At 39.2% G+C, this 15,896-nt stretch overlaps 1 protein-coding gene across 4 annotated transcripts in view; it reads right to left on the bottom strand.

Moving 5' to 3' along the window:
- Positions 1–15,896, bottom strand: part of Slc4a4 (solute carrier family 4 member 4) — a 335,690-nt gene that overhangs the window by 59,650 nt on the left and 260,144 nt on the right. For all 4 annotated transcript variants that reach the window (XM_031342972.1, XM_031342970.1, XM_031342973.1 and 1 more), the window contains exon 15: positions 4,986–5,056. In XM_031342972.1, coding sequence (XP_031198832.1) covers positions 4,986–5,056 — 71 coding nt within the window. The remainder of the gene's footprint in view (positions 1–4,985; positions 5,057–15,896) is intronic.

Below are 15,896 nucleotides of genomic sequence, written 5' to 3'. Positions count from 1 at the left end.
AGTTCATGAGGAAGGTGAAGCAATGAAACCCATCCAAACTCAGCTACCTATAGAAATAAAGAGAAAGAGGGTACAGTAGTGAGAAAAACAAGAGTGAAGAAAAAGACAAGTGAGGCACACAGGTACTGACTTTGGACTGAGGCTGGGTCCAAATGATGTTATTGGGTCCAAAGGACTTATAACAGGACTGTGCACACAATACAAAGAAACAAAAGAGCAGAGCTCATGTTAGGGCATGGTGGACACCTGAGAGGTATTGTTAACTGACTGAATAAAAGCCTTTATCAGGTCTGGAATATATGGCATATTCAAAGAAGAAATGTGTCATTGGTCAACCCTCTGTCCAGAGGACAAAGTTAAACTCAACTGTCAATTTAAAATGGCCAGGTAAAATACCATGTCCTCAGTTAACACCCCTAACTGACTATTTTTAGTGTAAGCACATTCTATGCAATATTCAGAACATAACACTAAAAATTATTTAATATTCATCTGGCATTCAAATGCAATTGAATATTCCATATTTTGTTTGTTAAATCTGGCAAGGGTATCTCATTTAGTTATATGATATTTAAATAACAATAGCCAGTGGAAAATTAAAATAAGCTTCCATAGGGAAATCGAGAATGCACTGAATCCAAACACGTGAATGAACTAACATAAGTTTTAAGGGAGTAAAAAAGATTAAAGAAATAGCAACATTGTTTACAAGCTTCCTTAGAGAAATAAAGTGTTTGCTCAGAAATTACTTAATAACACAAGGCGGTAAAGAGTATGTAAGCACATGGTTAGGAAAGCAGAAGGAGAGGCAGTCTATTTCACTAAAAATGGAGAAGACAAAATTCACCTTGAGCCCTGAGAGGAGGAATGGGCACACAGTGCTTCCATCTCCAAAAGAAGTAAGAGAAACAGGACAACAAAGCTAAGAAATAACAGGGAACAAAGCCAGTGGATGAGGAAAACGAGCAATGGACTTGGATGTATGGACTTTTCTTTATGTCTGAGCAGACACACAAAAGAATTAGGCCCTGGGAGCAGAGGTGCTCATGTGGAGAAACACAGAGCCATAGAGGAGTTAGCTACATGGGGCCAATCGGATGGGGTAAACCACTTCATACAAAGGGGCAGCAAGAAAAGATTTAAAGAAGAGAACATCAAGCAGCCAAAGATGTTGAGAAAAAATATCTCCTGCAAAAAGATTACAAGACATCTTTCTGCATCTCATTTTCAAGAGAATTACCTGCTTATGCTAAGTGGATTTGCCCACAATTCTTAAAAATATAAGGATTTGCTTAAAAAATAAAGTGCCATACATCTCCTCCCCAAAGAGTAGGAAACATGAGCTAGAACAGACCAAGGTAGGTAATCATTGAGCCCAGATGACATGCCTGTGGCAGCCCAGGTGACATGCCTGTGGTACTCCAGGTGACATGCCTGTGGTAGTCCAAGTGACATGCATATAACAGCCCAAGTGGCATCCATATGACAGCCAAGGTGACATGAATGTGGCAGTCCACTTTGTTCTCTGATTTCAGGGTGTATCTGAAGTTTTCTACTGCATATTTTTAAAGGTGGAACATGTGTCTCTTTAAACATACTTAAGGACAGAATGTTTTCTACACCTGAACTGCTCAATGGGAGAAAACCTCAAGGAGGCCATGTACAAGATGATTAATATGACTTTCTGTTTCCCATGAAAATGCATGCTAACTGCTCTGCTCACCCTGAAGGTACATCACATCGAACCACTATTCTTTCTATGGCTGACCATCCAGTAGAATCATGTGTCTATAATGGTTCCTATTCCTACGATGAACAGAACTCCAGGATAGGGACTGTTAATTCCATTAAGGAATTAACAAGCAACAAGTAAATAAATAATAAATGTCTTCTACAGTGCTTCTCAGTCTATGGGTTGCAACCCCTTTGGGGGTTGAACAACCCTTTCACTGGGGTTGCCTAAGATCACCAAAAGACACAGAATTGCGATTCATGTCAGTAGCAAAATTACAGTTATGAAGTAACGATGAAAATAATTTTAGTTGAGGTCAACACAGCATGAGGAACTGTATTAAAGGGTTGCAGCATTAGAAAGGTTGAGAGCCACTGGTCTACACTTTTCTTCAATACACAAAGACTGTAAAATATATGCTCTTGATTGACAGGGATACTATAGACAGCAGCTTCAAGAAGAAGTAGCTGATCTCACTTAGGGTTTTTCCCACCTGAGCAAGCTATATTTGCATGATCTCCAATCTCACTTTATCATATACTATATATATTTGAGCTGCAGTTGTTTGTATTTTTACAAAATGGTGAAAATTTTTTAAAGAGATTAATTTATTTTATTTATATGAGTGCACTGTAGCTGTCTTCATATGCACACCAGAAGAGGGCATCAGATCCCATTACAGATGGTTGCAAGCCACCATGTGGATGCTGGGAATTGAACTCAGGACCTCTGGAAGAGCAGCCAGTGCTCTTAACCACTGAGTCATCTCTCCAGCCCCAAAATGGTAAAGTTTGATAATGGTTATTGTACTTGTGAATAAGATTGTATTTCTGAAAAGTTGAAACCACTGCTCCCAGACTAACATGCAAAGCAAGCTGGGTAGTTTATAAAATCAGAATTTAAAATACAGAGCTGAGGATGCAAAGAAATTTAAATAGACTAAACTCTGAAATATTACATGTACCTCAGAGTAAAAAAGACCCATGAGCACACAGCACTCTGTGACTTTTTTTTTTTTTTTTTTGGTTTTTCGAGACTTCTAAAAGGACTAAGACATTTGCCCTCTGAAGGGCAGGACAGCAGAGAAGCAAAGCATGATCTTTCTCCTCAGGAAGCTTGGGTGTAAACAAGACAACAGCGTACTTCATGGGGCTTCCTGAGACACAGGAAATGTTCTATGGCTTGATTGTATGTGGAATATGCTGCTGTAAAACCCACCAAAATTACCATGTCAGAACTGTGTATTAAAGGGATCCCCCTAATGAATTTAAAATAAGGGTAGAGAGGAATCTCTCATGTAAGGAGCAAATGCTAAGCGAATCTTTCATTCACCTCTTGGGGATACTGATATAAGATGTTGGCATTGGTCTCCTGGATCTTAAAGCTGGAAGCCATAGATCCTAACTCATTGAGGTTGAGTGTTCACCAGCCACAGCGCCTCTCAAAGCCTCTTTTCAGTGACTATGTAAAGAATTTGTTATGGAGAGAAAAATAACTAGCAATGCATCAATAGGAAAAGTGGCAGAAGTAAGGATGAAATGATTCCAGTAACAAATGAGAAGACTTGGAAATGCTTCCCTTAACCATAGGAACACCTTGGCAGTTCCTGGAAAGTCCCTCTTCCCTACTCTTTCCCCTGAGACATGCCCACTGCACAGGAGGAGAGCTTGTCTTCCTGCTAATGAGGATGAAGAGAGAGGCTTTTCCTCCTCTAACACCTGGTACCTGGGGCCTTAGGAGAGGAGGCTCCCTGGCCAGAGGCTGCATGCCACCTTTACTGAACCTTCTCTCATAACTTAATTATGGATGAAAGAAAAGGGAAATTATGTCCTGATGACTATGTGTCCCAGGAAAAGTACAGGGGAATGTGGCACAGCAAACAGAGAACTTGTGCCTCTCAAAAGTAAAAGCTACCAATGCCTTGCTACTTCTTTTCACAGTTACAGGGAATCACAGGTCAGTGGGGATTGGATCTGAGGACAGTAACACGGGCTGCGAACAGCTGCTCTGCTCCTTGCTGGCTATCTGCTGAATTGGCCCCTGTGGTATCTGTGAGGGTAGGAAGTAATGTAAAAGTGAATGTCTTTAATCTTTTTTTTAAATTTCAAATGAATTTAGGTTTTTATTGGTTTCCTTTTAAAGCACAAAAAGAATTTTAATTAAAAAAATCTTTAAAACCTAGAAGGAAACATTTCCTCTTTTATTTTAGGCAAGTCCTTCTGGGTTGGCTGGCAAAGAAATCAAATTTGAATTCTTCTATAGTACTTTTCAACATGTAGAGATGTTCTTAACCACTGTCCCCCACATATTCACAGAGGGAGATAGAGGACAGTAACACACACATAAATCCACAGAAACACACAAACAGATACATACACACAAAGTATGAAACATTAAGGAACATAAAGAAGTAAAGACACAAGGTTTGAAAATTGTAGAGTTAAAGAATGAAGTCAGAAAAGCCAGAGAATACAAGAGCAAGAGAGAGACAGTGGGGGAGGTGTCATCTGAGAGCTGCCCAGGAAGGATACAAGCAGCATCTCTTTCAGAGATGCAGTGGGCACTGGCTCACAATATCTGCAGAAGTGTTCTGGTCTCCTGAGAGATGGGCACTCTCTCAATACAAGGTATTATGTTTTCTGTCTTTGTAACTGAGAGATTGATATTCTTTGGTCGGCTTCCATATTTGGCATTGAAGGAACAATCAGAAGCCTGAAACAGCACTTTTCTCATTTTCTTCAATACAAAAGTTGTCTTCCAGCTTGTGACCTTCCATGCAAAACAGCTCATTTTAAAAACTTAATTCCAGGGCCTTAAAGGTCCCTGGTTACAAGCCATGGGAAAGGACACCGTGTGATGGATACTCAGTTCTTTCTAAGTAATGCGGGGACATGTGCTGGTCTGAGCACCAGTAATGAAGGGAGGACAGTGCCATCATTTCAGCCAGACAAGATCCTAGCCAGGGCAGAGGTAGACAACACTGGCTCTTGTTTTCCAACACTCTCCTTGCTCTTGTGAAAAAAATTAAGGTCACAAGAAATAGCAGTTAAGTCCTTAAGAAGGTTTGAAAAGAATGTTATATGAATAAATTTTGGTTTCACATTTCTTAAAGCGAATGAAACACTAACCAAAAGCTGGTGCTCTCTTTGTTCCCTCTATGGGCAGTGATGGTCAGCTTTGCTACATGGAGACTGCACAGCAGCCTAGATACACTACAAACTGTGCGGGTGGTTTGAAATATCAAGTCACTTACCATGTCAGTAGAAGAAATAGTTGGCAGATCCTCCGGGGCTAGTGTGGTATCATTAGATACTGAGAGATTAACTGTAAGAAAAGAGCAATTTCTTAATAGGAAAATTAAAATAGAAATAAACCAGACACATGACTTTTAAAACACAGAAGGGGTATGAAAAGTTCTTCAATAATGTGAGTATTGTAAGCATATTCTTAGACGTAAATAAAACAAAACCTTCAGCAGATTTGTATGGCAGATATTTAAGAGATGACATTAAATTTTGTTTGTGTTCTTAATCTATAACATTTTAGTGCCTTATTAGTTTATCTTTGAGGAAAAGAAGTGAAGGAAGTCTAATTGAGAAGAACTGACACACCGAGCTAAAACTTGGGAGCAGGTACTAAAGCTCAGAATTTTATGTTAGTTGTTTTTACCATCTATAATTCTGTCTCTGGTACATATTCAATATGTATTTGTCTAATGGAAATATTTACAGTCAATTATTAAGCCACTTCCTGGATGCAGGTACAATGAAAACCTAGAACTGTGAAGATTAAGTATGTATTAAGTAATTTGTGCTATTTAATAAACTGAACTGTACATGATAAGATTTTTGAAAACTGTGTGAAAAAGCAGTAAAAGAATTATATAAATATGAGGATGAATATATATGTATATATGTATATATATGTATATATACATATGAACATATATATACATAAAATCAACCTTCAAAACATTTTCATATAATGAGGCATCATTTGTAGATTTAAGATGTGCCTTGCTGAAGAATTAAACTAACCTTTACTTTGGAAATGTTTCATTAGTTATTTTATGGGTCTAAAAATTAAAATGTAATATTTTAATTGAAACATTTCATTTTTTCAGATAGGCTTTTTCCACCAACAGAAAGACTTGCATTTTAAACTATTATATAGAGAATATACTTAATTAGTCACAATATGAAATAACATCTATTATGCTTTTATCTGAGAATCGTATCATTTATTCAACATTCAATTGAAAAATTGCTCTTTGGTTCTCCCTCATCCAGTGAAACTCCAGACTGTCACTTTATCTCTCTGCACTTCAGAGCTTGTCTATGTAAACCTTTAAGGAGAAATGCACAACTGTGGTTTGATAGTTGAAATATAAAATGGGAGATGCATGAGAAGGAAAGAAGGACCATAGCTTTTCACTACTCATTCCTAGAGTTTACAATGGCTGAGTCTTAACTCACAGGCACCCAAAGTGGTGATCCATGGCCAATTAGCAAAGCTGGAGAAGAGGTATTTCCCTTCTGGAAATGATTGAGAGTATATACAGACAAAGGAAATGGACAAGACAAAGAAACTAAAGAAGAGTACATAACTGGCCCAGATCCTAGTTTGGGTCAACATTAAAATCTATTCTGGTCACTAAAGGCTGGGCTTTAGGAGACTATTAGCCAAGAAGGTAGTGTCTACCACAGCCTCCCTAACATAAGCACATGGTGTATCTTCCTCTTCTGTTTCATTACAAATCCCAGAGAGGCTAAAGAACGCTTGGCCTAAGCAACAAGAAAAGAATCCTTAAAAAAAAAATAGCTAGTGAAGTACTATTTACAAAGCTAGGTTTATGGTACTATTTTGTTCTTGAAAAAAAAAAAAACAAAAGAAAAACCCAACAAAGTACATCTTCTTATATGGTTTGAATAGGTATGGACACCACAGACTCATGTGTTTGAATGCTTGGTTAATAGGGAGTGGCACTATTAGGAGGTGTGACCTTGTTGGACTAGGTGTGGCCTGGTTGAAGGATGTGTGTCACTGTGCAGGAGGGTTTTTGAGTTCTCATATAAATGTAAGCTACCCCCAGTGACACAATCCCCTTCTGCTGCCTGTGGATCAAGATGTAGAACTCTCAGCTCTTCCAGGACCATGTCTGCCTATGGGCTGCCATGCTTCCAACCATGATGATAATGGACTAAACCTCTGAAACTGTAAGTCAGCTCCAATTAAATGGTTTTTTTAATAACAGTTGCCTTTGTCATGTCATCTCTTCAAAGCAAGAAAGCCTAACTAAGACATGTTAATAATACTCAATTTGTTCATATTTAAAGCATGGTATAGGTCTAAAGATTTATCATAGTCGATAGAGTGCCTGTCTAGTAAGTACGGGCCCTGGGTTTCAACCTTGATGGTAGTTAAAGAACCAAGGTGGGGGATGGCATACTGAAGGCAGAAGATCAGAAATCCAAGGCCACCCTTGGCTATGCAGCAAATTTGAGGCCAGTCTGGTCTACATGAGACTCTGTTTCAAAAAGTAGATAGTAAATTAATCAATCACTCACTCAATCAATCATCCTAGGACACATCATAGGTAACCTTTACATGATTTGAATATGTGGTAAGGCAAGCCACCTGAGAGATGCCTTCTTTAAATGTGCAGTCAGGAGGACCACCTGATTAGATCATATTAAATTCTGTATTCTTTCCTTTCTTACAGGCTTCTCAACTCATCAACATCTAGACGATGATGTTAATAGGCCAGGGACTCAAGGTGGTACAGGGCTCACCAATGAGTCAGCATTCAGGTAATCCCAGGCACTGTTCAGCTCTTTCTCGGCTACCTTCTCAGTGCAACTTCACCAGCTTCCTATGACAGGATGTTGAGAGTTTCTTTGAAATACATTTCTCTGCATCCCAACAATGGTTAAAGAGTGGGGGAAGAAATGTAAGACTCTAACGCAGTGGAATAATTATAGATAAGACAGAAAGTAAAATAAGAGTCTGAACTTTCAGTAACTTCTCCCAAGTATTGGAAATATATAAACTCATTTTCAGTATAAACTAGTAAAGTACACTGGCCCTAAAAGTCCCAGAAGAGTAGTATATAGACATTAAGACATATATAATACTCTTTCTGCTTATTTTAATAATCATATATATACATATATATATATGCACTTCTATAAATATACATTGGCAGGATTTGGTCGAGTCCATAAATGAGATTAAAAGTAAATTTCTTTAGGCTCACTGATGAGAAAATGATCGATTACAGCTGGGCTCTTGATCTACAAGGGCCATTGGGCACCATTTAGATCCAGACAGAGTATAAACACTTTGGCATCCAATTGCAGACTGATCCATTTATAAGGCATCTGCAATATCCTTAATTAGGATTCTGAAAAGGTCAAAAGGAAAAGCCCAGACATGCTGCACTCTGTCTTCACTCTGGGCTCAGCACCAAAGCTCAGGGAAAAGTGCAACTCTTTGCTTTAAGAGCCTGGCTAACTTGGGTCCAGCCAGTCACCGCCAGGTCAATCCACTCTACGCTATGCATCCCCATAGGTTCATAGTTTTCCATTATCTGGATTTTCAGTTTTTTTGGTCTTCTTTATCTCCTTATGTATCAAAGTTGAGCTGATGCTCTGGAATGGCTGTCAGAAATAAACTTTTCTTTTTTTAAAGTGTGTCTGTCAGTTTTCAATCCCAAGCCAGCCCTTTCTTCTTAGTGCTTGTGGAGAGGTCTAGAGAAAGAACCAAGAGATACAGTGGCTTCAGCTGCAGAAAGGGACATGTGTCAGTGTTGGCATACCTCCCACACAAGGTAACCCTCCCTATTCACCATGGACCTGATGCCAAGGTTCCACATGACCTTTCTTATACACTAGCAGGAATTATAGCAACAGGAAGAGGTACAAGCTCTCTAGAGGCCATGTAGTCAAATGTGAGAAACAACTGGTTACTGCAGGCAGGTCTGGCTATACAGTACAACACAGTATCATATCAGACAGGGGCGTAGCAGTCCTGGCCTAAATTTTGACTGTGCCATGTGCTGACCATAGGGCTCTGAAACTCCTTTCCTAGTCTTAAAGGAGCTACTTCACCCTTCCAAGTCCCCGGTCCTTCATTCCTGTAGTTGTATTTGAATCTAACCACCCCATAGTGCTGTGCGCGTTTCTAGTTTCAAGGTCAGAACTAAGTATATGGTGCTAATTTCACTATTAGCTCTATGACCTGGAGAAAGCAGACCTTGAGCTGGGGGGATGTCCGTTACTTCTCGAAGGTTCTCTAATGATTAAATCTATAGGTACGCTATTTTAACATAGCTTTGATGAAATCCCCTGGTCAACACCTGACATTTGGGTGGTGCTTGCTAAACAGCAGGCTAATCTGAATCTACATCACAACATAGTGGCATGGCTACAGTAACTAACTCAGAGCTGCAAACCAGGAGGACCAGAGGGCCACTCTTTAACTATCAGGCTTCAGTGGTTTACTCCACTCTAAGCATTGCCTTACAGAAATCAAGTAAGTGGATAACCTATATAAGATAAAACCAGATCTCCTTCTTGCTACCGGAGCATGTCATTGATTTCAGGGTCCTGGATAATTGGATTATACCACTTCTCTTGTTAAAATCCAGTCTAGAAAAACAGGGTTTGTAGATAAAGGCAAAGCGAAGCAGGAAAATTCTGGAAGAAACCGCTATGGGCTACCACTCTCTCATCTCTTCATCTAAAAACAATGTTATATAGCTTTTTAAACTTTTGGGTTACTCTTTTCATTTTCTTAAGTACTTTTAACAAACTCAGTGCTTGAGTTTTCCTGTGAATAGCAAGTTAGTTTGCCTGTCTTCAGCCTCAGACACTCTTCCCACAAGTTCGCCTGAGATATTGTGCCTCTGGTTAAAGAGTTGAGTTACAGTGGATGTACTCAGTGGAATACGTTTAGTCACTGTTTCCACAAAAATGTCTCCCTCATATCTACCCACCATCATGCTCCCAATATGCCACAGACATTATTCCAGAGAAACTTGTCCGAATACATGTTTTATATAAACACAATGCTGAAGAATATTTCCAGGTCTGGTGCTAATCCAAACCCATTCCTGACCACTTTCCAGTCTCTACAAACATCCAAGGAAGATGCTACAATAAAGGTTAGGACAGTGAAAGGAGCCTGGAAAGATGATGCTTTGGCACACGTGGCTTTCACAGGAGCCACCATGACCATGAATGACCAGAACATCAACTGTGCTAATGAAGCACCATCCCAGGAGCCAGTACCAGGAACAGTACAGTGTAACTTATACTTTCAAGTTTTACAATTACTTTATGATTTAAACTGACTTCATAAAAAAAGGAATGACCTACAATAAAAGGGAAATTGCACTTAATATGGCACCATTCATAAAATATAAATTAGGATCATGATCATACTGCATTTCCTCATTTTCTATACCTGGGCTATGGAGACACATACTGACCACACTGTTGGCCCACAGGACTCACAAGGAGCCATATAGTTCTTTTCAATGGAGGCCACATGTTATTATGGCATCCATCTATTAGGCTAAGAGATAAATTATATAAAAATAAAAATAAAAATGAAATGCTGTCTTAGTGACAACTACTTCAGAGCATTCAGATGTCTCTCCATGCTTGAATAAAATAACGGCGAGGACATGGAGCGCAGAGCTAATTCAGTTACTTGGCTGTCTCGTATATTTTCACACCCGGAGAAAGGCCATCGTTTACTCTGAGAGATTACAGACAGCGATGCGTTCGATGTCTGAGAAAGAATTTTCTCCTCTTAATCACTCATCCATTATTAAGCACGTTCTCTCTGGAACAGTTAACAACGAATCAATAAAATATAGCCCGTCTGTTAGCAACACAGAGTCTGTCCCCTCAGGCTATTTTCTTGCTTTTTATAATTTATCATTTTTAGCAAAGCTTCTTTCTTCTCCAGATAAAGGACCAACACCTGGTCAAAAAATTCACTTTGACCTTTTCTAAACTATCAACACACCCCTGAGCACATGTGCATTGTAAACTTTCCACATTATGCAAATGAACAGGGGGGCTAGAGTTAAAAACGTATTTCTAAAGTCAGGGTCAAATGAAGCTGGACCTCTGGTCATATGAAAATAATTAACACTATTTATAATATAATACTTCTTCACAAGTGATTAGAACATACTGTCGAAAATTATTTTGTATTTTAAAAAACAGTGTATGTGTGTGTGTATATGCACACAATCCATTTCATTTTAAGGAACATAATTCTTAAAAATCAATGGAGTAGACTCCCGGTACCTTTAACAATGACTGATAAAGGAGAAAGAAAAAAAAGTTGGAAAAGAATTGAAAGTGAGTTTAAGGAAATGTCACTGCTTGCTTCCAATTTAAAAAATCCTAGCACCCATGTTTCTGGGTGAATTATACAGATTCTCTTGAGGTGAATCCCTAACACCAGAAAGCCCTTTGCTACATGACTAAGGGCGTAGTTCACAATGTTCTTAAGGCTTTGGATTCAGTAGAATAGTAAAACATACTCCACATGTACGGATCCAAATCCACTTTTCTTCGTTTACTTACAGGTGCAAGTGTTTCCTGTTTGTCTATAATATCATATCGGTTATCAATGGCTCTCCATGCTCAGCATGTAATAGAAGTTTACAGGGAAAAGAAGGAAATGTTTAAAGCTCTTTAAAGAATACTATAAGATTGAACAGGGCTTCTCATGTAAAACAATGAGAATTATGAAAAAAAGACATTTGGATTCAATGTTGTCTAGTGGCAAGCACACACACACACACACACACACATATACATATACAAACACACACACATTGTGCCATTTAATGTTAATAACAAACCTTTCATCACCATAGGACTGCAGTTTTCAGATTATGGAGCAAAGAGCTAATTAATTAGTCTATCTCATGGTCATATTGCTATGGGTGTCTTTGTTTAGCCTACTGATGACTTCCTTACAGGGAGGTTGGTAATGACCTGGGATGTGGTGAACTGCTTCCAGCTAACCATTTTTGTTTTCAATTTGGGTTTCTAAATTATCCTCTTTCTTACATACTTATGCTAGGCAACCATCAAGGCATGGTGGAAAACTGACCTATTACCCCTACATCAATTAGCATCATGTCTGAGAAAAGAAAATATTAGTATACAGCCCATGTGTCTACACATGAAGGTCAAACTTCCTGGCTCATTTTCCTTTTTAATTCTTCAGTGAAATAACACCTATGTTTTGAGTTACCAATCAATAGAAGAAGCTAAAAGAGAGGCAAAAGGCTTCATAAAGAAAAGGACAGTCAGGAAGTGATGAGATTTTACAGAAACTTTCAAGAACAAGAAGGATCAGGAAGAAGCCATGAGAGATTAAGGCTCAGAAGTGAAAAGCACTTTCTGGTCTTGCAGAAGACCCATGTTTCTGAGCAAGAACATAGTGGCTTACAACTGTCTGCAACTGTAATTTCAGAGGACCTTTGTGGGCACTAAGTACACATACAGTGTACATATATACCTACAGATAAAATACTTCTATTCATCAAAAAAAAGAGCAATTTTTCAAAAAAAAAAAAATAAAATAAAAAAAATAAAAAAGAACCAGGAAGGAAAGAAAGAGGCAGAATTGTCTTCATAAAGACAAACTTTAACATGTGATATGAGGGCCCAGGGATATGGGGAAGGATGAACAAAGAGGTGACTTAGGCAAAACTAAGATTCGTGAAGAAACCTTGTAAGAGCACGCTAGCTCACAAGTTAATTTAAAAGTCGGGTATTAGTCATGTATGCCTTTAATCTTAGCACTTAGGAGGCAGAGGCACATAGATTTCTGAGTTCAAAGCCAGGCGGGTCTACAAAGAGAGTTCCTGGACAGCTAACGCTACACAAAGAAACCTTGTCTCAAAATAGTAATATATTTAAAAATAAAAAAAAATTACAAAATTACAAAAAGAAAGAAAAGGAGTTTAAACAGAGATACCCTGTATAGGTCCACAGAACTGCTCCTAGAAGGTCTGAATTATTCAATGTAAAAATCTCAATTCCAGACACAGGTTACTGTCATCTTAGTTCTTGGTCAGAAAGGCCACGAAGACACCCCCACTCTACAATAGCCAGTATTACTGGCTATTGCTATTGCTCTTGGTTGCAATGATGGGAAGAGCCTGTGTCTGAAGACACTGCAGGACAGAGAGAAAGCAATCTAGAAATGGTGGACATTTCTTTTCCTGCCACCTAGCGTTCATTGCACCTAGAGGTGTGATGTAGGCTAGGGAGAGCAGGTATCAGTGACCTCACCCAGTACCAAACCTTGCATGTTACAATACAGACACACCAGGAAAGATGTGACCACTGGGGCAATAGTAGCCTGTCTGTTACTAGGAATAACCAACGGCTTTTTGATTAGGTTTCGAGGCCTGCCTCACAGGAAGGAGATCATGCCTAGTCAAAAAAGCCACGGCTAGGGAAGTCACAGGGGCCAGAGGCAAACCTACTGTTATTGTTTTGCTAGATGGTCATGTTGTCAAGCTCCCTTCTAGATATTTACGTCTATACAATGTGTGATACATCAATATATAGCAGCTGTGGTTACCCACACAAGATTAAACCATCAAAATCCTAGCATGGATGGGGAAGGAGCTCACAAGATCCCCAACCATAAGCTAAGGATCTGTCGGCAGATGTTGGCTGCTGAGGGAGGGAAAGGCTGCTTTCGTCTGGGATGTGGCCTCTGTAGGTTGGTGTTGCCCACACTCCAGCAGATGGTTGACAGACATGTGCAGCATTAATTGTACTCAATGGGTTATATTTTCCAAAAAGAAGATGACGAGAAGTTGGCAGAAGGACTAGGTAGGAGAGTCTCGAAGGAGTTGGGCAGAGAAACTTGTAGCTATCAAAATATATTTTATTTATGTATTATGAAATTCTTGAAGAATAAAGCATAATACATCTATGAACTATTCAACAAAATTTAAAAATTTTAAAAGGCCATAAAGTATTGTGGACATGAATAGAGTCTTCTTAGAGATTACTGACCCATATTTCCATTTCTGTAAAATCTCAGTTTGCAGGATCACGGCTCCATCTGTGCAGTTGCTGGCTTGTTGTTACATACTGCCTCAGTGTTGAAAAACAAGCCATCCGCCAGTTTAAATATTATTGATTCATTGATAGAATTCTTTTACTAGGAGTGCATGTTGTGATGAAAGACCAGCCTTTTGTTATTCTTAGAGCTCTTACTTGAGCTGTATGTGCAACTCTCTCTAACGTTCTCTCTCCTTAACACGTTTTCATTTTGCTCTTCAGAAGTAACGCATTTATGGCGAGTCTTTGCAGTTGGTTATCACAGCTACAAAGGCTATGGGAAAGTTAAGTAAATGTTGAGTAGAAGCTATACAGTCATGGAGTTCTTTTCTTTATTTTCCTTCCTTCCCTTACTTTTTTCTTTCCTACCTCCCTTCCTTCCTTCCTTCCTTCCTTCCTTCCTTCCTTCCCTCCTTTCTTTTTAAAAAGTAGGATATCATAGTATAGCTCTGGCTGGCCTGGAACTAACTACATATACCAGACTGGTCTTGAACACTCTGAAGTTCAGCTGCTTGTAGCTCCCAAGTGTTGGGATTAAAGGTGTGTTCCACCATGTCCAGCCTAGAGTTAGTAACTTTATAGAGCTTAGAAAATATGTAAAATTGCTAACAGAAATGCATATATCCTATGATTTAAATAAGTATGGCTTACATATTTGAATGTTTAGGTCATGGGAGTGGCAGTATTTGAAAAGGATTAAGACATGTAGCCTTATTGGAGAAGTGTATCACTTGGGGTGGGCTTTGAGGTTTCAAGAGCCCAAGCCAGGTCCAGAGTCGTCCTTTCAGCCTACATATCAGGATGTGTCTTAGCTACTTCCCCAGTGCCTTAGTGTCTGCCAAGATGTTCCTTGCCAATATGACAATGGACTGACCCTCTGAAACTGTAAGCCACTCTACAATTAAATGCTTTCTTTTGTGAGAGTTTCCTTGGTCGTGGTGTCTCTTCACAGCAATAGAATAGTGACTAAGACATGTCTATGTACCCATTTCCAAACCACAAACACGTTTCCACTCCACAGGCTTAGACTATCATTAATTCCTGTATATACTTCATGAGGGCCGCCACCAAAAATTGAGTGTAACCAACAATGTGGATGCAGAATACCCCAACTACCCAATGGTGTATGAGAAGGAAAAATGGTTCACGCCAGCTTCTTTGTGCTGTCAGTCATGCTGGAGGTTAAATTGTAATGACTAATTAAAACAGTAACAAAGTAGGTAGCATTGGATTACTCACTATGTGCTAGAAAGCAATCTCAGTACAGTCATCTGTATTAATTTATTGGAGGAGTTAATATAAGGTTGATATTAGATAGCCCAGGCTAGCTTGGAACTTGAAATCCTCCTGCCTCGGCCTCCCAAGGTCTGGATTATAGACATGCACCACCATAACTGCCTTCGTTAAGACAGTTCTAAAAGCTACTATTATTAACCACATTTTATAGATTAAGGTGAGACTAAGCTACGTGATGAGGAGGAATTTGTTCCAGTCATACATTTGGCATCAGTCAACTTGTATTTAAACAGGAGAGCTATGCTGATGTTGACTAGAGGGAAGGGGAATTGTGGGTGTCCTGAGAGCTATTTGGGGCTGGGGCTTCACAGAACGTAGGGGACACAGGTAGAAGGAAGCTATAATCTTGCAGCTTGTACCTGCACTGCATATGTGAAGCCGGCTCAGCCGGCAGTGCCAACTCTTCATATAAAGATCCCTCTTGGAAGGGGAACTTCAAAGAAAACCCCCTTCTGTCTCTCTGTTCCCATCCTTCTTTTCTGTCTCTTCTCTCTCCCTCTCCTTCTCTCCATCTGTCTCTGTCCCCCCACCTCTCTCTGAACTTGATCACATTCATTGATGCTTTCCATACTCCTGTATTAACTTGTCTGCCACCATCCAATTAAAAGAAATAATGAAATTTTCCATTAGCCACAGGTAGAATGGGGCCAAGATCAGATCTTTCTTTTGTGCATGACATAGGTACTGACAGAGCTCTCATCCAGCTTCACAAATACCTCAGACCACAAAACATTGAAGGGCAATTATTTTCT

This window comes from Mastomys coucha, unplaced genomic scaffold (genome assembly GCF_008632895.1).
Source record: "Mastomys coucha isolate ucsf_1 unplaced genomic scaffold, UCSF_Mcou_1 pScaffold22, whole genome shotgun sequence".
Taxonomy (NCBI): domain Eukaryota; kingdom Metazoa; phylum Chordata; class Mammalia; order Rodentia; family Muridae; genus Mastomys; species Mastomys coucha.
This window is presented reverse-complemented; position numbering and strand designations above follow the sequence as displayed.